The sequence below is a fragment of the Trachinotus anak genome, unplaced genomic scaffold (genome assembly GCF_046630095.1).
Source record: "Trachinotus anak isolate AG129_WGS33_773 ecotype Australia unplaced genomic scaffold, CSIRO_AGI_Tana_v1 ptg000001l, whole genome shotgun sequence".
Classification (NCBI taxonomy): Eukaryota; Metazoa; Chordata; class Actinopteri; order Carangiformes; family Carangidae; genus Trachinotus; species Trachinotus anak.
The window spans coordinates 19850183-19877264 of NW_027273852.1; the positions used below are offsets into that span (position 1 = coordinate 19850183).

The 27082-nt window shown below is 41.8% G+C and overlaps 1 protein-coding gene across 10 annotated transcripts in view; it reads left to right on the top strand.

Annotated features, from left to right (window-relative positions):
* The window catches only part of raph1a (Ras association (RalGDS/AF-6) and pleckstrin homology domains 1a), a 66982-nt gene extending 41848 nt beyond the window's left edge, over positions 1-25134 (top strand). For 6 of the 10 annotated variants that reach the window (XM_071483035.1, XM_071483019.1, XM_071483055.1 and 3 more), the window contains 12 exons: positions 4649-4723; positions 12572-12649; positions 14515-14589; positions 14917-15001; positions 17181-17302; positions 17425-17490; positions 18220-18363; positions 18467-18577; positions 19031-19129; positions 19490-19610; positions 20063-20193; positions 22208-25134. In XM_071483035.1, coding sequence (XP_071339136.1) covers positions 4649-4723; positions 12572-12649; positions 14515-14589; positions 14917-15001; positions 17181-17302; positions 17425-17490; positions 18220-18363; positions 18467-18577; positions 19031-19129; positions 19490-19610; positions 20063-20193; positions 22208-24592 — 3492 coding nt within the window. In that variant the 3' untranslated portion in view covers positions 24593-25134. The remainder of the gene's footprint in view (positions 1-4648; positions 4724-12571; positions 12650-14514; positions 14590-14916; positions 15002-17180; positions 17303-17424; positions 17491-18219; positions 18364-18466; positions 18578-19030; positions 19130-19489; positions 19611-20062; positions 20194-22207) is intronic. The other 4 variants (XM_071483074.1, XM_071483084.1, XM_071483093.1 and 1 more) reach the window with 2 other exon arrangements.
* The last annotated feature ends 1948 nt before the right edge of the window (positions 25135-27082 follow it).

Sequence of the window (27082 nt, forward strand, 5' to 3'; positions counted from 1 at the left end):
CGTAAAGGACAACATGCTTTAAATTACTGCCTGTTGTTTCTAGATGGATTCCACATCTTTCAGGCTGTATGTGTTTGTTTTATTTAATTTTAATTTTATTTTTTTAGAAACCCATCACAATCCAAATGATGTAATGCAGGGCAGTCATTTTCAAACCAAACCTGCTTTTCAGTCAGTTACAACACATGAAATAAAGGCAGATCATCATTCAGCTGGAATGAGGAAAAAAACATTTTAAAGATTTAAATTTAAATTGTTAAAGAAGATACCGATACCGTCTTTTCTTTAACTCTGTTTTCCCGACTTTACCAACACTTTTTATCTTTAAATCAGTTGTGTTCTTTCCCCTCAGTCCACTTTTCCTCACTCTTGAGGTTTTATTTTTTTTATAGTGTAGTTTGTTTCAGGTTTCACTGCAGCAGTGGTTTGTGTTGGCTAGCATTTTCTCCGGCTGCTGGCTGCGTGGTGCTGACAGTTTCTGCTGCTTCAGGCTGCGTCCTCACTTCTTTTAACATCAAACTGCTCAGTTTTTCTGTCCCAGATTAGACTAAGAAAAGAGAAGCTGGTCATAATCTTCCCTGAATCACCTTCGATGTGAACAATTCACAGCTGTACTAGCAAAAATATATGATGCTTCTAAAGAGCTCGTAACAGTTATAAAGGTCGGTTTTCACCATGAATTTTCCATTTCACCAGCATTTGTTCCTCAATCCAAACTGTTTCTGACTCTGATGGCTGCTGAGGGATTTCAACCCCAAACCTTGTTGTTGTTAGTGCCTTGCTCAAGCCAAAAAAAGAAATCCATGAACTGCACTGCAAACACAAACCCTGTTCAGTGAGCAGGAAACTGGGTTACTGCTCCAGTTCATCCAGTGCACTCAGCAAATCTGAGAGACCAGCAACAGAGAGAAAGATAGAGAGAGGGGGAGAGAAGGAATGAATAAAATTAGAATAATGAGACGAGAGGCCAGAGTGAGTCAGCAAATAACTATGGATGATAAAGGAACTGGGGAAAGACATTGATGGAAAGTAAAGGGCAAACACAGAGAGAAGCAAAGAGTGGTGCATATAAAAAGAAAAGAAAGAGCAAAAGAGACGGAGAGAGAAAACAAAAAGAGAGAGGAGAGTGTGCTGCTCCCACGAGTCCAGCTCATTAGAAAACTGGGACTGCTGCTCTTTGAATCTCTCCTTTACACGCTCACTCTATTAAGGGCAGTAAAAATAACAATGTTTTAGGACTCTCTGAATCCCCATTGAATAGTTATGGGACTCAGCTGGACATCCCGGGAGGAGGAAAGGAGAAACGGAGTATTGGTTTTCAGATATGAGTTCTCTAATCAGAGGATCACTGTGTCACAAACACTTGGACTACAGAGTCCTTGATTTTCAGCTACATTCATAGTCCACTGCCCAATATCCTCTGCTTTTTAAGATAATACTGTGGGACAAGAGAAAAAAAGACAGGAAAAGGTCACTGAAAAGAGGTGGAGCTGAGCACATCAGATACCACCCTCATTTCTGCACGTTAAATACCACCAGCAACCGATTAACTTAGTTTAGCACAAAGAGGGGAAACGGCTAACCTGCTCAGTCCAAAGGTAACAAAAGGTCACTGACTAACATGTGATATCTGTTGTGTTTGATCTGCAGAAAAAACAAAGTGTAACAATGACAAATCAGCGTTTTACACTGGTTTATGTGCTCGACTGTGTACAGACGTGCGAGACAGCTTCTAATCCAACTCTCTCTATTTCCCCTTTAGCTTTTACTTTAAAGTGGACCCAACTCAACAGAAAAAGTTCCTGTGAAGAGTGATGGTGCTTAGCAGTGGAAAGCATTTTGGTCCATTTCATATTTTACTACATTGGATGAGACAAATGGATTTATTCATTTTATTTATTTGTTTATTTAATAGGGACAATCCATGTTAATGAAGATCAGTCCAAAATACATGATGTAAACATGCAGGATTATAGCAAAAATGCTAATCTACCTCTGTAGTCCCTAGTCAGGTAACATAAACCAGAAAACATTACAAGTCTTAATACAAAAATACAAATATAAAGTACACACATAAAAAGACAAATACATTTTGCTGCACACTGAGTTAAAAGCGATTAAAGGATCTGGTTTGACTTCAGCCAATGATTGAGATGTGTCTTAAAGGTGGAATATGTAGGACATTGCAAGTGGTAAGCCATGCCAATATTTACTTCACTTTATTGATAGCACAGTTTGTCCCAGTGTGATGTGCCTATGAGGCACCTCACAGTCGCCTCTAGTGGTTACCATGGTGCCAGTGCCACAGTCAGCCCTCTGTTGAATGAGTTCATTTAAAGGTGGTGGGGCAGATGGAGACCGAGGAGCCTGTTCCTGCTGTGAAAAAGCATCATAAAACAGTCTGTGGGTCTGCGAATCATGGAGTTTGTGAGGTTTTTTGCAAACCTCATCATCTCCTGTAATCTCTCTCTTTTTTGGCACCAGCAGTAATATTACTAATAAAATGTTTTTTTGTGTGATTTCAGCAATAACTGGCTGAAAATCCCAAAGTATTCACATAGTGTTATTATAATTATACAGATTTTAAATGAGATATTCTTTAATTGGTGAAGACATCCATCCATCCTGCATCCATTTATTTACTGTCTTTTGTTCAGGTTTGATTTAGATATATTATAAGTAGTAATTGTCATATAGAGCTGTGAAGAACTAACAAGTGTGATACAAATGTCAGTAAATTAAATTAAACACACTGCTAACCACAATGCTAACAAAAGGATCAACACAAAGATGCACATAACTAGTCTTCCTCTGCATAGTAGCATATAGGAGATCTGTCCTCTTGATTACCATGTCCAGGGGATCAACACACACACACACACACACACACACACACACACACACACACACACACACACACACACACACACACACACGTGCACACACACACACACACATACTTACTTGGATGTGGTTGGTCAGATCTTGGCCAAAGGGAAAAGCTGACTGTAATCATGTCTGTGTGTGTGTGTGTGTGTGTGTGTGTGTGTGTGTGTGTGTTTGTACATGTCTGTGTGTTTGACCTAAATATTATTTTTAATCTGTGGTTATCATGACAGAACTAATGCTTTCTATAAAATGGTTTCTAGTGATTGAAGCTTAAAGTTGAGAGCAGGTAGTGTGAGAGTCGAAGATAAAATGTAAATATATATATATATATTTTTTTTTTTTAAATGGGTATCAGATTTCAACAGCATCTCTCTGATAACATTCAGTTAAACAAACAATTATTTTATATGTCATTTGATGAAGTACATATTTTTATTCCGTTAGAAAAATTCAGGGAAATATCCTGCTGCATCAAAGATCAGATCAGAAAACCCGGAACTGGATCCTCCTATAAAAAGGATAAAATCCACTATGGTTCCATACTGGACCTCAGTCTGTGGACTGGGAACATGCTCAAGATGAACTGGTGACTCACAGCACTGCTGCATGTGCATGTGCTGTATGTAGGATTATATAAATCTCACTGAGCCACAGATTTGGCCTGTGTCTGTTGCTGGAGTTCACACTGTCAGTAAATAAGAGTAATACAGTGAATAATTTAACAGATTAATAATTAATCAAAATCTGTCTGGACCCTGTTGGCCTGGAGATAAAATCCTGTCTGTGTTTTACTCTCCACTCTCCCACCAGTGAGGCCTGAAGCAGTAGCGACTGTAAACTTGTTCCTACTTGAATTATTTAACCTTTATTTCCCAAAGAAATGTTAACGGGGCTGCAGTCCACTGTAGTTTGTGATCTGAAGCGTAATGAGACTTCAGAGACTTCAGCGACTTCAGACTTCATTGGGAAACTGAACATGTTTGCACACTGGTTTCATCAGGGTACATTTTATCACCTAAACAGCATAATTCCCATAATTCCCATCAACCAGCACATAAACAGTAACAGTCTGTGTGTGTAAATATGTTGATGAGGCCAAATTTAAATATGTATTTGTGATTTAATGGAGCTTCAGGTATTAAAGGAAATGTCTTAAACTCATTAAACCATTTGACAGTTTTTCCTGCAAATGAGCATTCAGCTGTGACAGCAAGCACCACCTTACAGTCTAATGTCACTTCCTCCTTTAAAACTGTGTTGAGGCTTGAACTGTACCAGTGTTTCTTTGAGTCTCTCCATCACTGCTCTGATAGTTGTTATTTCTGACTGCTATACATATGGAAAACCTTACTTGTTTAGGCTGGGTGAAAATAAAATCTGTATATGTATATGACTGATTAATGTGTTTTTTAACATTTCCTCTTGCAGCACACCCATATCACCACTGTCACATGTTTATTATGTGTGCAGTTCTTCACAGGGTTCAGTCTCTGACGATGCTGATGTCTTCCTGCTGCTGTTCTCTGCTTCACCGCACAGCTTTCTGCTAAACTGCCAAATTAGACCAATCAAACAGCAGATTAATTCACTGGGACTCTCTCTCTCTCTCTCTCTCTCTCTCTCTCTCTCTCTCTCTCTCTCTCTCTCTCTCTCTCTCTCTCTCTCTCTCTCTCTCTCTCTCTCTCTCTCTCTCTCTCTCTCTCTCTCTCTCTCTCTCTCTCTCTCTCTCTCTCTTCTTTCTTTCTTTCTTTCTTTAAAGCACTCGTATCTGGACAGGGAAACCTCTCTGATTCTGAGAAACATAGCAGGAAAACCTACCCACCTGCTGACCAAGGTGACACCTCATTCACTACTGCATGCCTCCCCACCTCTCTCTCGCATGCCAACATCCAGCGCCGCCTCCCTCCCCTTTTGCCCATGCATGATGTTTCACTTTGGATGTTTCACGCTTCTTTCCACCTCCCTTTTCTGCCCTCTCCTCCTCTTAAGTGTTGAGTTTGTGTGTGGTTCTGTGATGTACCGTGGCGTGTCCTGTTTGGCTGCAGTGTGCTGGTGAGTGTTCCCAAAGCTTTACAGAGGCTGACCAAGTTTCATGACACTTTATACCAGTAAACAGTCCAACAGTGGTGTAACTGTAGCCTGATTAAAACAACCAGTCTGTGTTCATGTGATTTGTCGGGCTGTGAAACGTCTGCCTGTGAGGCCGAAACATGATCAAAAACAAAGTGGAGCAGTGACATGATTTCCACACAAGCAAATCATTATTGTGATAATGGGCAAAAAGAAGCCTGAGAGAGGAGATGCAAAACTACAATGAGATGGTTTTTGGTCCTTAAAACCACAAATATATCTTCTTATGGATGTCAACACTTCAAATAAATCACTGGAGAAGTGTGAAATATGGGAACTTTAAGAACAAAAGTGTCCAAAAATGTAGGACCTTTTAGTACTGACAGACAGGTTACAAATTAAAGGAATAGAAAGAAACTAGAGGAACACAAAGGCTCACCTCAGGCTGCTTCTGATCATGGTTTTAAAGGAGATCTTGAAAAAACTGCCACCATGCCTGACCATTGTTGGACGAACTTCACTCACATACTGTATCTGGCAGGTATTCCTCGCAACTATTCAAAAGTGTTGAATGACCCTAAAATAGATGAACATTTGGAAAATAAGAAGACAGTATAATCAACCTCGTCATCTAACAGCAGAAAAGACAAATCTATTGATTGTCATTACAAAAAGAAAAAAAACATTTGTTATTAGTGTCCCAGGGCGACGGAGCCTTGCTCTGTAAAGCTTTGTGAAAACTGGTCGTTACTGTGTTCACCTGTGTGTTTGTGTAAGCAGCAGTATTGTGCCGCTGCACGACCTTCTTACACAGCTCCTCTTTGATTCCTGTGAAGTTTGTTCTAGTGGTGACAGAGTTTGATTTGATCTGCAGGTCATTTTGCCTTTGTTTTCTGTGAGGCATGAAGGTTTGCTTCGTTGATTGTTGAGAAAAGGCATGAGGCCTGACTGCATGTGTGCTGTGTGTGATGTATGACGGTGTCATTGGTGTTGTGTGCCAGTGGTTGACAGGACTGAAGAGTCTTTCTAGGTTGTGATCACACAGGAGTCTCAGGAAATGTATTTACCAAAGCTTCAGCCAGCATGTCTGCAGTCACGTCCACTGTTTTGCCCATGAGAACAATACTACATTTAAGTTTGTTTGGAGAATACTGCTGGCTTAACATTTTTGGAAGACCTAACTGATCCACTGTATACTGTTTATATATTTACCTCTAATTGGTCAGTAGAGAGATAAAGTCCCAGTGATGGAGGCCACTGGACTCCAAACAGACAACATGCTAAACAGTCACATTGCAAACAAATACAGCTGCTAACACACGCCCTGTGTGATCGTGCTGTGAGACTGCTTCAGCAACACTGTTTGCCCATAATGAAATGTTGGGGAAACACACTGAGGGTCACTGACACATGTTGAAGAAACTAAGTACAGGTAAGTGAGACAGTCCACGCTTCTGTGTCTGCTTCTATCAGCTGAAACCAGCTGAGCCGGGGTCATAGTGTGTGCTCTGAAAAACATGTCAACGTTTATTTGACAGCTGCATTTACACTGAACATTTTAACTCCATTAATGAAAAGGAAGCGAAGCAAAGCCCAACAGTGGGGTAGGTTTTGTGAATGTTTGCTTTCTAGTCACTTCAAATGTGACTTTTGTGATTGAGAATTGATGTGTTAAGAAGATAAAGTCTTTCATACAGATTGTTGGGGGATATCGATTAAAAATGGATATTACAGTGGATGTGAGATTTTAATGTCCGTTAAAAATACGGGTGGCTGTTCCTCAGGATGTAGAGCGGGTTGTCCACTAATCAGAAGGTCGGTGGTTCGATCCGCGGCACTTCCAGTCAATTTGCCCCTGATGGCTGTTCCATCAGTGAGTGTCCATTAATTAAAAGATATACAAAAAATGTGTTATTAGACAGAGAAATTCAACACTGATTGAGGCTCTGTTCATTTTCTGTGATGATAAAAACCATGACACATGGCATGAAGTGCTTTTGGTTTGATTTGTTTGGGTTTAAGTTGAGAGCGTGTCCCGAGAGGAAGTAGTGAAGCAGCCTTGGTTTGTTCTGTTTGGTAATGAGCGTTTGGAGCTCGGCCAGCTGCAGTAATGGAGCCTAGTAGATGAGCTCAGCGAGCACTGATCAGTGCAGATAATGGGACTAGATGCTGCACTGATGGTGGCTGTTGTTCAACCCAGGTCAGGATGCTGGTGGGAGTCAACCTTTTCTGGTTGTGGATGTTGCTCATGAATAATATGACAAAATAAACCAAATCATGAAACATCTTGACATCTGAAGCACGTAAGGGGAGATCTGATTTGATTTTATTTCTGGTGTGATGCTACATAATGTACATGAACGTCCTTGGACAGAAGTACAGCTCTGCTGCTGTTAAGCTAAAGCTGTAGGCTTCTTAATGGCTAAGGTCAAAGTTTTATTTATCTGTGCGTGTGTGTGTGCGTATGTGTTTATGGGCATTAGATAGAGAGTAAGCACGGGAGCTTTCTTCTGATTGGATCGTCAGTGTCATGATTTGATTGGATGATAAAGCAGATGAGGCCATTTGATTGGATGTTAGAGGAATGTGCCAGTTCTGCAGGGATAATCTTCTTTGGTGCAGAGAGGGGTGATTCCCTGTAGCATCATATATATGCTCACACACACACACACACACACACACACACACACACACACACACACACACACACACAGTCACTCGCAGCTGGCTGGCAATGGGCTGTCTCATTTGGACTTCTTGGTTTTGGCTGTCTTCATCATGGCAGCACACAGACACATTAAATCTGTCCCAAGTCCTCCTCATTTTATCAACCTGCTTCAGCCCAGAGAAAAAAGAATATCTTCCAAGACTGAGTTTTGAATCAACCAGACCCCAGTAGGCTACAATTTAAAGCTCATAATTTGAACCCTGGTTTATCTAATTGTTCTTTGTGCACTCTTCCTCACTAATGCACCATTGTATCAGAGAGTATTGGATTTTTAGTAACAGCACAATACTAGCTCCAAAATTCAGTGAGTGTAGTCAGATTGATGTTTTTCTTCATCCTTACATCCTTTTATCTCCATTGGCTTCAAATCCAGATTTTCCTGCTGTGGATTTAAACCAAGCCCAGATAACCCGTCTCACCGTCTCTCAGTGTTGTGCTCCTTTAGTTATTCTGTCTCCACTGAGTCATGGCATGAAGTGCTTTGAGCTGCATGTGTGTGTGTGTGTGTGTCTGTAAAGTAATGTATGTATGCATATGTGTAGGTCTGCATATAGAACAGTCTTTCTGTGTTAGTGTTACACTGCCGCAGCAATAACTGCAACCCACCCACACACTTTCTGTTTCACACACACAAACAGACACACACGTACACACACACACACACACACACACACAGCTGGCCCACTTCTGCAGCTTCCACATAAGTCGCATCACTCCGCTCTGTTTATGAGCCTACGGCGTCTCAGGAGGGACATATTCCTTATGACTTCAAAGGCAGCGGGATCCTTCCTGGGAAGAAGCTAATTTTAGTGTCTCTATAATGTAGGTCAAGTGAATATCTATGAGAAGGAGAGAAAAACGTTTGCGCTGCAAGCTGGAAGTGACGTTGTCGGCAGTGGAAGGAGGCGAAGACAGATCCCTGTCGACTGTAGTATGTGGGACAAATAGAGACCTGCTGAAATAAAAGCATTTTTTTAACCAATATATATTCAATATATTTTTATATCCATATGCCATAAGAGAGCATTACAGACCAAAAGACGTCAGTACAGACAGATTTGGAGGTAATTCATGGATAATTGAATGGATTAAGCAGTTTTTAATCAGTATTATGACTGGATTTAAAGACATGCCATGGATTTAAAAACCAGTTCATGAATTACCCCACTAAAATCACACTAATATTACATTATTTATATCAACGAATGAAACCCCCTAGTAGGTGTTTTTACCCTGGAACTTTCATGTGGACAATCTCTGAATCACATTACAACAACTGCACTTCCTATGTCAACTTAGAGTTCATGCTGTTGAAAAATGTACAGTAGTCTGTTATGTGGCAGAGGGAGACTCATCAGGTACGGCTTCAGACTGCATGGAAGACTGTAGGTGGAACAACAGTGTACATCCCCTGCTGTCTACTGATGAACAATTGATTAAATGATTGAGGTGAGAATCTGCTGGCTCCAAGTGAAAAACTCATCAAAAATATTACCTCAGAGACAGTGACACAGACTTCTGACAAATCAGAAGTTAGTTTTCAGCCGTCCATTAATGTTTCTATCATTGTGTAGTTGTGACCATTTCAAAACATCTGCGTTTTGGCCGCACTCTGTTAGATTTGGCTTCATTTTAAGCTGTTCTTAAACTTAACGTTAGCATTAAAGTGCTAATGCTAATGGACACATAAAGAATATTGTTATGCATGGTGTTACAGAGTCCCTTGCTAACTTTGTCTGATACACAGACTGCAACGTGCTGATAGGAACATTTTCCCCAGCTCAACATTTAATTGTGGCAGTCATTAAAATGTTATCTTTATCTTTTATCCAGTTACACCTTAGGTTCAAATGTTAAAAGGTGCTAACAGATGATGTGTTACATAATATGTCAAATTCTGTCCTCTGTGCTACTTTTTGTTAGAATTCCACATTGTTTTTAGCTGCAGTTAAGCTCTAATAGGTGTTATGTAAGTCTAAGATCTGCGCGTCACTAGTACTTTAACAACTGATGATGCTAATTGATGAGAGATTAAGTCTAGATTTACATAATATGAAATTAATTTTTTTTCCTAAACACATTATCACACATTAATTGTAACCTGTCAGTGCCATTTCTGACCAATTGCTAAAAGCCACTAATGTTTTTATGTTTAATAGTAATTAACATCGAATATTTATTTGCAACAGTTTTTATGATATATTGTTTTATTTTAAGGTTGACTGCTAACCAGATTACTCATACTGTAGCATTCTAACAACTGTGAAGAAAAGTTTTTACCAGGTTCAGACACAATCTGATGATATTAAATAATCACAATTTTGACAACATTTAACACTTTATTTTACAGGGCTGTTATTTCCTAATAATAGCTTCACATTTAGAAATAATTAGAAGTGTACCAACTGATCACCAAATTACATTTTTTTGGAAATTATTATGGAAATAAATTGGAATTTACAACAAACATCATACTTTGAGTATATTTTTAAATTTATTTCCTTTGACTGCTTGAATCCCATGTAAATACTATTAAGTGCCAGCTACAGGACTCACATTTTTTACTGATTTTGTGCTTTTTGAATAACGTAAATGTAAATGTTTGTGTCAGTTTAGTTTGTGTTTAGTTTAATATCATTATTGATTTATATTATTTATATCTTCTACATTGTGATACCTTGACAAGTCACAGCTTTTAATGTTAACCCTTCATGTGTCAAACTGATGATGCAATACATTCATTTTAATCTGCTGTTAGGCACTAACTAAAACATAGGCCAGTCATTATGAAGCTGTTTATGAGCTTACACTGTAGGCTTCCCTGCTGCTGCTTCGAGAATTTAGGTCTGTAGTGTGTGTGTGTGTGTGTGTGTGTGTGTGTGTGTGTGTGTGTGTGTGTGTGTGTGTGTGTGTGTGTGTGTGTGTGTGTGTGTACTTCAGGGGTTTTTTGGGGGGTGCCGATAAGGAGATCAGCTGCTAATCTCCTCTTCCTCGTCTTCCCCATCATTTTCATTTCCTTCTGCCCTTTCGCTCGTTCACAGTATGGACCCTCTTGTGTGTGTGTGTGTGTGTGTGTGTGTGTGTGTGTGTGTGTGTGTTTGTGTTTAAGCTGGCTGGCTAAAGTGGAGCACCTCCGCTAGGGCACACACATACATTCAGACACTCATGTGAAGTGACTGGAAAGATCCCTCTAAAACTGACCACATACTAGGAGAGAGAGAGAGCATGAGAGATCGAGAGAGAGAGAGAGGACGGGTGAAGTAGTGAGGGGGAGATGAGGACAAAACGAGGGGGAAAAACAAACCAGATAAAAGAAGTGGAAAGATGAGACGACTGTGTTGCATGGAGCTAAGCGCGAACAGAGAGACGGCGAGGAGGGGGCATGAGAGCTAGAAATAAAGAGATCAGTGCCTCTGCATGTAAGTTGGCACAGCAACGACGCCCCTCCCCCACCCCATCCATCTCTACTTCCCTCTCTCCTCCTCCTCATTCCCTCTATCTTGCTCGACCAGGGAGGATGTGACAGGACAAGGTAGCATCTTTCACTTTGATCTTCTTGCACGGCTTGGGGGGAGTTAGTCAGTAAATCAGTCTGTCAGTCAGTGTGGAGGCAAAATCAGACGGTCAGCTACTTCACCAACCAGGCGCTCGTTCAGTCTGCAGCGGGTCAGTCAGTAGATTCTCTGTTTACTTAAAGAGTAAATCTGGCTCTCAGTGAAGACATGAGTCAGTTTGTGGATAACTAGATTAGTCAACATGCAGCTCAGTCAGTCAGTGTAAACAGTCAGTCAGTTGCTCAGTGTTTCTACTTCATTCTTGTGCTGTTTATCTCTACTTTTGTTCTACTTCTACTGTTATTTTTGCTTGCAGATCTTGTGTTTGTGTCTGCTCTGCTGAAACCAAGGCTCCTTCTGCTCCTCCATCATCCTCCTCCACTACACTTCTTACAGCCAGTCATCTGAACTCCATCCTTTTGTTGAAGCTTGACAAACTGACAGATAAGAGTCTGGGATTGCAGATCCCAGATCTGTGGCACTTTTTCACGCCTCCGTCCGCCCTCTGCAGCGGCAGAGAAACGCTGGCGTACCTTCCAGTTAGTGTGTGCATTTGGCAAATTTGGATAATCCTTGTCCTGAGGGACAATAACTGTCTACCAACATGTAGCGTCTGAGCGTTAATCCACTCTCACTCTCCTGCAGCCACAGTAATATGAGATAAGAGATGATGATGGTGATTATGAAGAGGAGGAGGAGGAGAGGCAGGTTTTGCGCTGCCATCCAGACACGTCTGATGGCTCCTTGCTCTTGGGGATCCTCGGGCAGTGCACCTCTATCTTGTCAGGACTAACCTTGCGCTCCTGCTTTCACATCAGCTCATCTTGTTTCCCCCTGTGTGGGCTCTGTTAGTGTTTTGAAACTGCTGCTGGAAGAAGACGGAGCCTGTTGAAGCAGGAGTAATGTGTTAGAGCCAGCTGAGGACTGGGAGCACACTCACACTTTGTCCAAACACTTTTAAAAAACAATGGGATTTTCTGGATTTTTTTTTTTTTTTTTTTTAGTAAATGCATGATTTTGTAGTTGTTATTTGTAAAGCAGACACAGAAGCGTTGACTGTTTGAGAGAAAGAAAGATGAATTCCTGTTGGAGGAATCAGGTGAGAGGACAAGTGGATTTTAATCAGCATGTGTGTCCTTAATACGGACAGAGAGATAATGAGTGTTGCAGGAATGTGTGTGTCAGTACTGTTAGTTTGTATTGACTGAGCCATTGTCATCATCACTGTGTGTGTGTGTGTGTGTGTGTGTGTGTGTGTGTGTGTGTGTGTGCGTGCGTGTGTGTGCGTGCGTGCGTGCGTGCGTGCGTGCGTGCGTGTGCGCGTGCACAGGAGGAGCAGGCTGCCAAGCTGAAGGCAGAGAATATCCGAGTCGCCCTGGAGAAGATAAAGGAGGCCCAGGTGAAGAAGGTGAGTCTGGTTCACACACACACACACACAACCACACACAAGAAGGATGGACATTAAAGAAATATGTGTTGTCTATATCTGAGTGTGTGTGTGTGTGTGTGTGTGTGTGCAGGATGTGTGACAGACTATGTGCGTGTGAGTCTGGCACGTGTCCAGCGGACTCAGTTTTCTGGGTCAGGTCAGTGTTACTCCGCATTGGAAGCTTCGGTCAATAACAGCTGGGGTCAACACACACATACACACACACACATACACACACACACACACACTCAGAGATATATATACACACATAAACAGAGAGATATACACACACAGAGCACTCAGCATAATAACCCTCACGAGTTAAGTCCCAATACCACAGAGAGAGACTGGATTGGCAATCTGGATTTACTACACAAACACAGAACTCCAGATACCTGTGTGTGTGTGTGTGTGTGTGTGTGTGTGTGTGTGTGTGTGTGTGTGTGTGTGTGTGTGTGTGTCTGTCTGTTGCACAAAGCTCCAAAAAAGCCAGAGTGGGTCTTCCTGCACTGTCTCTGACACTCACACACACACAAAGCAACATAACTTCAGAGATCATAACATAAAAAGGCCAGTTGTCATTTCTTGGCTCTGTGGCTGAAATATTTTCATATGATTGTCTGATATATTTTAAAAATCAGGGGCCAAATGATGGATATGTGAAACATCAAACATGAATACATCATTTCTCATTCATTAGATAATATTAAAACAACAGAATGAACAAAAATGACACATACAGGACAAAAAGTTCATTAACATTACTTAGAAACCAGTGAAATATATATATTATATATATTAAAAGCTTAGTTTTTTTTGTTTTTTGTTTTTTTACTGGCGAAAACATAAAACATATGACATCGTATAAAGGCCACATTGAGGAAAAAGAATACATTGACATTTCAAGAATAAAGTCATAATATTACAAGAAAAAAGTTGCTATTCTATGAGAAAAAAGTCACAATATTCTGAGAAAAAAAGTTGTAAAAAGTCATAATTATGACAAGAATTAAAAATGTAAAATTTCCAGAGAAAAAAAACATGACAGACAGATATTGCAAGACGTAACATACATACAGACATACAATATTGCAGTGGGACAAAACAACTGACACATTTTTCTTATTGTGATAGATTCATATTTTAGAATATTAAAAGGGAAGAAGTAAATGGAAAGACGGAGAAAAGATAATTCTAGGTGGATGTCAAGTAGAAATGGTTTTAATGGGGCCTAGAAAGAAAGCAGGTGAGGTGGGGTCGGGGATGAGGGACCTGTTATCTGAGTGGTCAAACTTAATTAGGCCTCTAAACTGCAGGTAACCATAGCAACAGTACTTAGTGTCATGCTCAGTTACCACGCTATAGTGATATGGTGATGTTATATAACTGTGTGCATGTGTGTAAAATATGTATGCCTGCCGTGATACTACTGGCATGCTTAGTAAAGATTAACTCCTTCCTTCACTTATCTTTACCAGGACACATCATTAGGGCCCGAGCACCGAGGATCGAGGACCCTCTTATAACCTCGCTGATTATTATGCATTATTACTGTACAACTCACTGTACAAGCCTCTGTTGAGAAACTGGTCGAGCTCAACTGAAGGAAACATGATCACCCTCCGATGAACCTGGAGTTTGTTTCTCTCTGGTTAAGTGGAAGTAAAGCAGCATAAATACTTGATGCTCCACACTCTGGAAGCTGAGAGCCTTTCTGCTCTGAGCTCTTTCAGCCGCAGACGCACCTCCAGCTCAGTTCCTGAGAAAACAACACAATGTAAATGACGGCAGAACGTGATTATTGTGAATTTAAAAGAATATATCTCTTTCTCTCTCCTTCATAGTTGGTGATTCGTGTTCATTTGTCAGACGAGAGCTCAAAGACCATGATGGTGGACGAGAGACAGACGGTCAGACAGGTACGACCCCTACCCACATTACACCTCTGTTAGTGTTGCAGTAATTTTAGTAGTTTTAATAAGTGGTGTATGAGTAGTATTCTCCATGTGTTAGTAGGAGCAGCAGTGATACTTTTATTACTACAAGTATTATTAGTAGCCGTTAAAGTAATATCATTACTAATGTAGTAATATCAGTGGCAGTTGTACCAGCAGTAGTGTCATTGGCTGTGGTGGTTGGAGTAGTCGTGTTGTTAGCAGTACTTCCAGTATCATAGTAGTAGTAGTACTAGTATAATTAACAGCAGGAGTAGTAGTATCATTACTACAGAGTCTCTTGTTCTTCAGGTTCTGGACAGTTTACTGGAGAAATCTCACTGTGGCTACAGTCCAGACTGGTCCCTGGTGGAAACCATCAATGAGCTGCAGATGGGTGAGCACACACACACACACACAAATACACACTCACACACTCACACACACACACACACACATACTTGTACTTCTATCTTTGTGAGGACACTCATTGAAATAATGCATTCCCTAGCCCCTTACCCTAACCTTAACCATCACAACTGAGTGCCTAACCCTGACCCTGACCCTAACCTTAACCTAAACCTAATTCTAACCATAACTCTAAAACCAAGTCTTAACCCTCAACATGTGATTTGAAGGTGTCTCAAAAAGTGAGGACCGGCCAAAATGTCCTCACTTTCCCAAAATGTCCTCACTCTGTTAGTAAAATACTTTTTTTGGTCCTTACTATGTAGCAAGTACAAGTACAAGTACACACACGCCTCCCTTATGGGGGGTGGGATGTGTGTTTTCCAGCACACACTGTACTATGAGCTTCAGCTTCACTTAACACTCTGTGACATGCACACACACACACACACGCGCACGCACGCACAGTCTTTATGTGGGGCCGGCGCAGTGATGCGTGTGATCTAACCTACATCTTCAGGGCTTCTGGTGAACAGCCAGTCAGCATCGTTATGGAAGAGAGAGAGTAGGTAAAGTGTAGCTTGCTGTGCCATGTTGACTTCAGCTGAACCTGAACCTTTCCTCATTTACAGACCTGCTCCATGTCAGTTTCTAAAACCTGGACTGAGGGCCAGGACTCGGTCTTAAGATTTGAATTGGCCCCAGTGTTAATTAAGAGAATGAAAGGAATCACTGGTATCTGTAGCTGAGGAGGGGGTGACCCTCTGACAGCACCCCCCTGCACACGCAAACACACCAGCACCCTGCTGGGTGCCCTTTGGCAAGAGACTGACTTCCTGTCAGATCGTAACCTCTGACCTGCAACTGGTTACCCTCCAGGAAATAAACTGGTGGCACATCCTAATTATGAGCAGAAGAAGAACAACAATTATTTTCATTATTATTATTATTATTGTTAGTAGTAGTAGTAGTAGTAGTAGTAGGAGTAGGAGTAGCAGTGGTAGTAGTAGTAGTAGTGGTAGTAGAAGTAGCAACATTTGCTTTTGTATTAATAAATAATAAGTGTTTATTTCCAGTGCATGCTCAAACATATATTATGTAAAAACTGAGGCGTAATGTTCCTCATTAGTTATTCAGCATGTAGGGCTGCAAGTCCAGTGGTAAATTGCTCCACCTCTCAGACTGATGTTAATAATGTGATATGAATGAACGCATTGTCTTTGCTTGAGATTTTGCAAATTGTTGTTGGTATGTATATGAACACAACCGACCATGTGACACAAACAAGAACATATGATGAAGTGAAGTGATAAAGTCGGACAGTAAATGTGTAAATGCTGTTGTGTCACAGTGGAACCACATCACACTCACACAGGTACTGACTAAATACATCTGGCCCCAAATAAAAAAAAATTAAAAAACCCAGCACAGTCGTCCACAGACTCAATGTGGGTCACAGCTGACGTGGTTTTGTCCATTTCAGTCCTCAGAGGAAAACAAAAAGGAAAGCCAGTGAGAGGCAGCCGGGCTGAGACACTGAGTTCAAAAGAGAGAAAGAGAAGGAATGGGGACAGCAGATTGCCACGAGCCATGTTGTTGCCTCTATAGAGCAGCGAGGAGAGCGGGGTTATGAGGTCCCTGCAGGAACACTCTTCTTCATTTGCCAATTTTCACATTCCCAAACAAATTAGACAGTGTGTTTAAAAAAACTGTGGCAGTCACAAGTCACAGTGAGAAATATATAATGCACTTCAAATTCTTCTGCAGTTAGACGATTTTTGGATGATTTCAGTGACTGGTGCAGTGTTTTGTTGCATGGTGCTCATGGTTCTGCTGTATTTAATGTCTGACCTGTGACCAACTCATGGGCACAACATAACTTTATGATTTTAAGCAGGAGACTGGAATTTATTCTTTTAAAATTTAGGTTATCATTTAAAAAAACTTCAAATAAGAATTTATAGTTAGTAGACTATTTGCTGTATCAGTTTATTTCTTCTACTGAAATCTAACATCTAGATGTTTTCAAAGTCAAAACTGATTTTTTTTTAAATTTTAAAATCATTTGTGTTTGGTGCCAAAATCTTAATATTTGAGTGTCAAAATATATTGTCTATTGAGTTTTCCCCTTAGTTTGACAAATAAACTCGCTCGTTCATGCTGTGCAGAGCGGATCTTTGAGGACCATGAGAACCTGGTGGAGAACCTGCTGAACTGGACCAGGGACAGCCAAAACCGCCTGATGTTCACAGAACGCATCGAGAAGTACGCTCTGTTCAAAAACCCCCAGGTGAGGTGAACACACACAGTGGCAGCTTGTGTAATTAAAACCACACAGATGTATTTTCATGTGGCTAACCAGCAACCCGTCTTGTCCCTCATTTTCTCATTCCTGCTTCCTGTCTGCTGCAGAACTATTTGTTGGGGCGGAAGGAGACATGTGAGATGGCTGAAAGAAACAAAGAGGCTCTGTTAGAGGTAAGATAGTTTTCTCCTCTTGCACACAGCTGCTTCCTCAAATGCATCTTCACTCAGAAATGTTCAGTCTTGCAGGTGGAAACCAGGGTCCTGAGGGGTGTGCACACAGTTTCAGTAACAGTTTGACATGATAGACTTCCACACCGCGCTCACGTACCTCTCATAGAGATACTGGAGTCCGTGTTTAAGTCTCTTAGGTCTTCTCTCTGATCCCTACATAAAACATTTGGCCTTGCATCTCGTGTCACTGTCGTGTGCTCTGTAGTCAAACTGTATGGACAGAAGCTGATGGTGAGTGTTAATCTGATGCTGCTGCCACTGAATCCAAATTTCATACCTGCGTCATATACCTGTGACAAACAGCAGGATCAGCATCCCTTCATTTCACAACAGATATCCCACCTGTATGAGTTTCATTTCACATTTTTCTGCTCAGTTGGCGAAGGTTCCCTTGGGTCTCACCTCACAGGTTATGGTTAAAGAAATACTCCATCACCTCTATGTTACTCTGCATTTTCTTTAATATCTGTTTAGAAATAGATGATGTTGGTAGAAACATTAGAACAGCAGCAAAACTCTGAGTTCATCTGAATAAGAAATGACCCAGAGAAGAAATAAGGTGAATAATCCTTCACTGTTCTTTAGTTCAGTTGGTGAAAATGTGATTTAAAGGCTGAAAATGAACAAGCAGCAACAAATGTGTTTTTTTTTCCTCTGTGTGTATCTTAGGAGTGTTTCGGCGGCAGCTCAGTGTCCGTCCCTGAGATGGAGGGAGTGTTGTGGCTGAAAGAGGATGGGAAGAAGTCGTGGAAGAAACGCTACTTCCTGCTAAGAGCCTCTGGCATCTACTACGTCCCCAAGGGCAAGGCCAAGGTGTGTGTCATGAACAGAAAGGAAAACAACAGTAAACTTTTTTTTTTTTTTTTTTTATTGTATTGAAAAGGATACTTGAACTTTGTCATGTGTGTTTGTGTAGGCATCCAGAGACCTGGTGTGTTTCCTCCAGTTGGACCATGTGAACGTCTATCACGGCCAGGACTACAAGAGCAAGTATAAGGCTCCTACAGACTACTGCATGGTGCTCAAGGTACATTCTCACACACACACACACACACACACACACACACACACACACACACACACTGACACACTGACACACTGACACACACACATAAACCCACAAGCATCAAGCTGTGGGACTGATAACTACTTACTACTGAGTTGTATGTGTCACTTATGTGTTACAGTGCCACTTAGTGGTGTGATGGAGTAATTACATTTCTATTTCAAAGAAAAGAAGAGTTCTTTCTTTTTTTTTTTTGTTAATGAATGAATTCTGCAGAGGTTTGATTTTAATTAATAAATAAATAAATTAATTAATTAAGACAGTCAATAAATTAGAAATATTTACATCAGTGTTTGGAGCAGCAAAAGTGACTGGAGTTTTAGTATTAGTACTAGTGGTAATTCCATTAATAGTAGTCTTAAAACTATAAAACACAGTATTCTGTAGAGTAATACACAGTATGTGTGTGTATAGCACCCTCAGATCCAGAAGAAGTCGCAGTACATCAAGTACCTCTGCTGTGATGATGTCAGAACCCTCCAACAATGGATCAACAGTATTCGTATCGCCAAGGTAACAACTTGTCCTGTCATAAAATAGTGAATGTTGTTGCCTGTGTCAAATGCTAACGTCTGATCCTGTTCCTATTTATACCCTGTAAGTCTCCATGCTGCACTGTGAACATGCAGGACTGTTACTGTATTGGCCCAAATATAAGACAATATTTTTCACTTAAATTAGGTCTAGTTTTCTATTTGAGGACTTGACAATTGAGAGTACCAATGTAACACAGTGTTTAACAGAGAGTGAATTATGTGTTGCTTGTAGCCTTGATCTTGGCAAGGCAGTAAAACCTTGCAGAAACAGACTGCGTCAATGCAGTTTATGTGAGTGTTGGTATTTTCATGTTCTCTCTCTCTCTCCATCCATCAGTATGGGAAGCAGCTGTACACCAATTTCCAGGAGGCAATGAGGAGGACAGAGGCAGCCTACGATTGGTCTTCCCTCTCGTCTTCCTCCATCAAGTCAGGATCCAGCTCCTCCAGCCTTCCAGGTCTGTCTGTCTGTTTTGGTTGTAGAGCTTGATCATAGTTGATGGAGAGAAATTAGTTTGCTTAATAATTTGGTAACTATTTTGATTGATTAATTAACTGATTAATTGTTCCAGTCCATTTCAAGCAAAAACATCTAATTTTTGCTGGTTATTTCTCAAATGTGAGAAGAAAATTAGACTTTTCTAGGAAGTTATGATGCACATCTCTGACTATTTTCTGACATTTTATAGACCAAATGATTAATCAAGAAATAATCGGTAATGAAAATAATTAGCTGCAGGCCTATCAGTTGAGTGAATTCTCTGGCAGATTCAAAGGCCATAATATCCAACATGGCCAAAATTAACCACAGTAATTTTATCCATTAATGAATATCAATTAGTCATAATCAGAATAAGCATCATTATCAATAGTAAAAGTTAAACACAGCCTACTTCTCTTCACACGTCAGAGTCCCAGTCCAACCACTCCAGCCAATCGGACAGCGGCGTTTCAGAAATGACGTCAACAGGCCACACCCGCTCCCAAAGTGTCGTCAGCTCCATCTTCTCTGACGCCTGGAGGAGAGGAACGCAAGGAGAGGTGTGAACACACACACAAACACAGTCCATCCTAACCTTTCCTGTCATTGTCCTGTTTTCTTGTGGACTGTTTTTTCCCATGTTTCCCCTCTGCTTCCCTGTCAGAGGTCAAAGGTGAAGGGACGTATGCCAGTTCCTCTTTGTGCAGGAGGAGGAGGGAGTGGAGGTTAGACAGGAAGTGATGTAACAGGCATGTTACCAGTTTGGCTGCACCCTTTAAAACACTGACTGCTGTTTGAGTTGGTTGCTTGAAGTGACCTCTATTTAAACCAGTCTGCATCAGTCTTAATTTAGTTTGAATAATAAAAACAATAAACTGTAGTATATGTCTTATAGTAACTGCATTTTACATTGGAAAAATATAGCAGGCGTTATATTTTGGCTTTTCTTTGTTGAAGTGGTTTAATATTTTTACTACCATTTTCATCACTGCTAGTAACTGTAGAAACCCACCAAGTAAAGAGCAACACCAGAGATACAGGCAACTATTTAGTAGCTTTTTAACCATTACGAATAGATTTTATATATATATATATATATATATATATATATATATATATATATATATATATATATATATATATATATATATATATATACACATTATAGATTTAGTAGCTTATAGTTGACTGTATTTCTAGTGTTGCTCTTGACTTGGTGGGTATTAACAGCTACTGATGTAGTAAATGAAATCAGGATGGACAGTGACCAAGAACACAAGCAATAATCATCAGTTTGTTGCATATTACAGATATGTCAGGTTTAACTTGAGTGTGAGGTGAATTTATACATAAAACCAGTGTCTAAACATGTGAGCTGTCTGGTATACCCACTGCTGATTACTGAATCCCTGTTTTTAAATGGCTGCAGCTGAACAGTTGATTTGTTCTAACCTCATGGTGTGATGGAATGTCCTAACCAACAAATAACAAACTGATTAGACAACAAGTAGTTGTACACTTTTCAAACCAGTTTTAGACCACATTGATAAACAGAGAAGCACTTTTGTGACATTTTAGACACAGCCTGATGCCAGATACAATGGGTTAAATGCTCTTTTCGACAGTGCATATTTGAGAGTTTACAAAACAGTTTGTAACCTATTTGATAGCAGCTGCTTCTTACACTGGCCCTGACTGTTCTGTCAAAACAAGTACGGGTTCAGCTAGACTGCTGCTAAACTGGATGTGTGATGACGTTACCTGAAGACACAGCCGTCTCAGGTGTCCTAGAGGAACACTACATGGCATGGTTTAAGAGACTACGTGATGTTGTTCCAGACAGAATGTGTTTAAACCCAGCCTAAACTTTACAACACCTTTAGTTTGAATCAGTTCGGAATATGTTGGACAGAATTTTAAACTAGTTAAGTGTGTGGATTTGTGTGGATGCCAACGAGAAATGGACAAAGCTCAGCTAAATGTTGAATCCATCCTCAAAGTGTTAGTGGTAGGACAGGATGTTTTCAGTGGATGGGAAAGTTGTGCGTTCTGATTGTGATTGACCTTATTCAATGTTGCGATGTGTTTGGGGTTTCACTGGCTGTGTGTTCTCAGACTGCACTGGTTAGTCGATTAAGTTCTTACATCCTGACAAGGGAGGGGGTTCGATAGCATTTTATTGAATCTGAATCCAAGTTCTGAATCTGCATCTTTTCAAATACCTTATCCAGTCTCTTTAAGTGGTTTGCGTAGTGGTGAATAAGACATCTATTCATCAGCCTCATCCTGACTAATGTGCCTCCGGACTGTGCTACAGCTGCAGAAGCCATAGAGGCTTGTGTAAGAACAACACAGTGAAAATAATGAGTTTGGTGAATATCAGCTAATCCAGGTATTTTACCAACTTGGAACCAGATTAAAAATGGAACAGACTATCGGAGCCCATCCTTAATCATGTCTTGGATTGTTTAGACGGTACACAGTGGAGTTGATTATGACTTGTAATTTTGTCTCCTTCTTTCTCATCACCCCTTTCTCTTATGTCTCTTTACTGTCCTCTCCCTCTTGATGAAGATGATGAAGATCGACCCTATCAGTAGGCCTATCCCTCTCCAGATACCTACCCTCTCTCCCCAGCCCCTCCCTCTCTCTCAGCCTCAGACCCCACCCTCCCGGACCAGCTACACTGACGGTCTCGTCCCATCTGACGATTCCTCCCCATCACCACCCTCACCTCCTCCACCTCCACCTCCTCCCCCTGTCGCAAATGTTGCCCATCAGCCAGCACCTACCTCCTCATACGTCAAGTACAGCACACTGGCTCGCCTGCAGAGCCAGAACCAGTCCAGGACACAGCCACCAGGAGCCACCCCACCATCCCTTCCCATCCAGTCTACCAAACCAAACTACAATACCCTCCCAGCCGCTTACAGCACCTCCCCTCCATTACCACCATCTCCTCCCCCGCCTCCTCCACCCACAGCGCCAGCTCCTGGTTCAGCCATGGCCGTGTTGAAATTTGGTCCACCTAGCCCCTCTGCTCTGCCACCACCACCCCCATTGGAGGAGGAGATGCAGGACCACTCCTACCTACCACCTCCTCCACCAGAGAGCCTGGAGGCCAATGGGCTGCCACCTCCTCCTCCTCTGGAGCTCATCCCCAACTCCTGTCCTCAGCTCTCCAACGCTGGCCTCCAGCAGTTCTTGGCACAGAAGTTTCCCAACATGGTGTACGACTTCAACCCAGCAGTACACGACGACAACTCTCCTCCTCCTCCACCTCCGGCCGAGCTTTCTCCTCCTGCCTCCCTACAAGCTCTACGGCCTCTGTCTCCCAGTGCACCCCCTCCTGCACCTCCAAAAACCTTTACTGGTGGTTTTCCCCCTCAAACTGCTCCCAAACCTTCGGGTCCCTCCTCCCTTCCACTTGCCCTCTCACCTGTGTCACCAACACCGCTCCATAGCAGCCACGGGCCATTTAAAAAGCAGCAAAGTTTCTCCACAGGCCATTCCCCAAATCAGCCACCTCCCACACTGCCAAAGCAGCACAGCCTCTCCTCCAAAAACCTTGCCCTGTCTCCTTCTTCCTCCTCTTCTTCCGTCTCTATTGCAGCTGCTACCTCCTCTTTGGTCAAACAGATTGTCAATCAGTTCCCAGGAAATGCTGCCACTTCTTCTCTGCCTGCCTCCAACTCCATGGAGGGATCTAAGTTCACTGCTCCTCAGTCTCCTCCAGCAGTCAAGGCCAAACCAAAGTGGCAGCCAGGGGGCGTTTTGGCTCCACAGTCCCCAGAGTTCCCCCCACCTCCTCCTGACAGCTCCCTAGGAGATTTCCCTCCTCCTCCCTCTTCATCCTCTTCCAAAACGGGCTCCCCTATAAAGAAGTCGCCTTCCACTTCATCCACAGGATCCACCAAGCGAGGGCCTCCACCAACCCCACAGAGAGCCTCCTCCATTCGGTCCAGTTCAGGTGAGACCCAGGAAGAGAGGCCAAAGAAGGTGGAGAGCCTGGTCAACAAATTTGGCCAAGCTCCACAGACGGGTACATCATCCAGCTCCTCATCAGCGACTGGGTCTCCTTCAAAAGATTCTTCTGCACTTCCTGCTCCACTCCCTAAGCCGGGGAAGCTGAATTTGGCAAACCTCCCATTAGCACTCCAGGGGCTGCAAACAGGCCAGCACCATCAGCCCTCTGAATTCCCATCCCCTCCTCCCCCACCTCCCCCCTCCCAGCCCTCTCACCTGGACTCATCTCCAGACTACTTCCCACCTCCCCCCAGTGACTTTGAGCTTTTCCCTCCTCCTCCCCACCCATCAGAGTTCCATCACCCCCCTAAGGTGGCTGTGGTAAACCCCCAGCCTCAGATGCAGCCTCAACAACAATCAGCAACCTCCTCCATGTCATCGTCATCATGGAAACAAGGTTCGCTGAAAAAGGGCGCAGTCCCTCCTCCAACACTGAACCGGCGGAGCAGCAACACGACCCAGTATGACAACACAACTTCAATGCCCCTCTCACCGCCACCTCTGTCTCAGACACCACCTCCTTCCCTGTCCTCTTACTCTTCCTCCTCCTCTCCTGTCCCCCCCACCTCCCCAAAATCAGCTGGGCCGGGCTCGCTGACACTAAAGCCTCACTTCCTGGAAGACCTCAATCGCACCCTTAAGCGGAAGTCGGTGTCTCGGCACGGTTCACTCACCTCGTCCAACCTCATCTCCTCTAAGATGGACCCTGTGGGCACCATGGACGACATGGCACTCCTCCCACCACCCCCTCCGGAGCTCCTGCAGCAGCAGCAGCAGGGTGTCCGAGGACACTCCCACACTTTGTCTCGCCACCACACACACTCCCACTCCACCAAACATGCCAACATCTCAGGCTATGCAACGCTGCGGCGAGGCCCACCTCCCGCTCCTCCAAAAAGGGACCAAAGCACCAAACTGACCAGTGATTGGTAAGGAGCAAGGACACTGGGTGGAGCCTAAAGAACTGAATGACTGTTTAGGTCTCATCGTTACTGCAGAGAAGAAATAATCGATGTCTGTCTTGACTTGTCCGTCTCTCCTCATCCTAAACCATCCACCCTTGGATCTCCAAGCAAGTAGCAAACCGTGTTTCCTACTCCTAATCTCAGATTATGATTGTTCCTATTATCCTCATTATTACTATCATTACCAATACATGTTTAATCCAATGACATGAGCAAAAATACATATATATATATATATATATATGTATATATATCTGTATACAAGCAAGCCAGAAAAATCACCTATCAAGCTTTTTTCACAATGTCTGTGCAGCTTTGCATTGAAATATACAAAAGACAAGACTTGAACGACAACGGCAACAGAGACAATTTGCTGCAAAATAACTGGTACTGCATGGAGCCGTGGCAATGGAAGTAACGTTACTGATGAAGGGAAGGAGGGATTAATGGACGGATGCGAAAGTGAGTTGATGTGTACAGAAATGTTGAGGGGAGGGTGGGGGTGGGTGTGGGTTGAGGGCAGTCTTAGAGGGAGCATTGCCATTTATTTCAAACTTTTTGTGTGTGTTTTTATATAAGATTATTTAATACTGGAAAAATATTGTTATTATAATTATTTTAAGTTTTTAAGAAGTGTCAGAAGAGAATGAGTTTGACTGGACATGGGTCTGTATTCTCATAATATATTGACCTGGTTACCAAACTAGCATATAACTAGTTCCACTGAGGTTGTATTTAGATCATGTGATCTAACCATATTTCTTTGGAATCAGAGCTTCATTGCTGATTGGTTGGTGATTTATGAGAATGAGACTTGATGTTTTAATGCACACTGATTTTACAAATGCTTGTTGTCAGTCAGCTAGAAAATCACCTTGTAAGGTTGTGCTCAGATTACAAGTTGTTTAAAATATGAACCAGTTTCACAATCAAATTGTATTAAACAAGATTATTACAATTATTATACCAGAGGGAACTGTACATCAGGTTCACGTCTTCCCCTCCCTCTGTAAAGTGATTCGTCTTGCACCTGCCTTTCCTTCCTCTCAGCTGTCCAAATCAGCCAGATTTAAATTTGTTCATTTCAAGACTTCAGAACTTCCTGTAGTCTGAGCTCAGCCTTTGCACATCAGTCAGTCACCTACATCAAACAAATGTCCACATTTTTTGACAGACTTGTTTACCACTTTGTTGAAACAGACTCTGATCCATTAATTCATCAGCTTTGCAGTCAGTGTTTGATAGCTTGTAGACCAAGCAGCTAGTCAGCTACAATGAACTGTGTGAAAGAAGGTGATTATCAATTTGCTAGTTAATAAATTAGTCACTTGTTTGTCATCTTAACGACCGATTAATCACTTTGCTTGTTAGTTATTAAAGGTTAGAGTCCACTGAGCGTCTTTAGTGATCAGAGTAGCCCTCGTGAACAAGTGCCTGAAAAACGAAACACTCGTGTGGTAACTTCATATCCTGCAGAAACTTTACCTTCAGTGATGCCACCATTTACATTTCTGAAAATTTGAAGCCAGGGCTCTACATTTACCATTCACAGACTGCCATCTTGGTCAGATACTAGAGCCAAAAAAAATCCTGGAGCAAACCTAGGAGGAGCTGATGTGGGACGAAACGCATCAGTTAGCATAGTTGAGAGTAATCAGCTTAGACACCTGTCAGTCAAGAGATCATACTCCTCTTTAGGCCTTAATTTCTCACTAATCATGATGAGAGCCCGTATTAGAACAGGTCGCGATACAGGTAGCATCAATAGAGACGCTATGGCAGACAACAGTGCCAAGAGGCCTCATGCAATTGCAGGAGTCTCCTGTTAATTTCTTTAAATTTGAAACTAGGGCTGCAACTAACAATTATTTTTATTGATTAATCTGCAGAGCTTTGTTTATAAAATGTCTAATAATAGTGACAAATGCCTGTCATAATCTCCCACAGCCCATGGTCACCACTTCTTGTTTTGTTTGACCAATGGTGCACAACTGAAAGATAATCAGTTTACTGTCATGTCTGACAAAGAAACTCATCAAAGCCTGACACACATGTTTGGTATTTTTGCTTTAAGAACAAGAACAATTATTCGATTATTAAAATAGTTGCCAACCAATTTTCTGTCAATCGACTAATGGATTAATGAGCTCCAATATCCAGTAATCACTCTATTTCTTACTTGGAGTAATTTCAATGATTTCTACTTACAATTACATTTATGTTGTACCTGTAAACTCCAGCCTCCTCCACTGTGATGTGCATTTTTATGAATGAGTGACAAACACTGAGCCTCTTTTGCATCTTTTAGCCAAATTTCAATAAGACTTAAAGTTTGTATTTATATTTATACTTGAAATCATTACATTAGTCAATTGACAGAAAAGTAACCTGCAACAAGTTTTTTTTTTTGTTTTCTTTTAATTTTCCAAGTTATTACATTCAGATTTTGGACAAAATG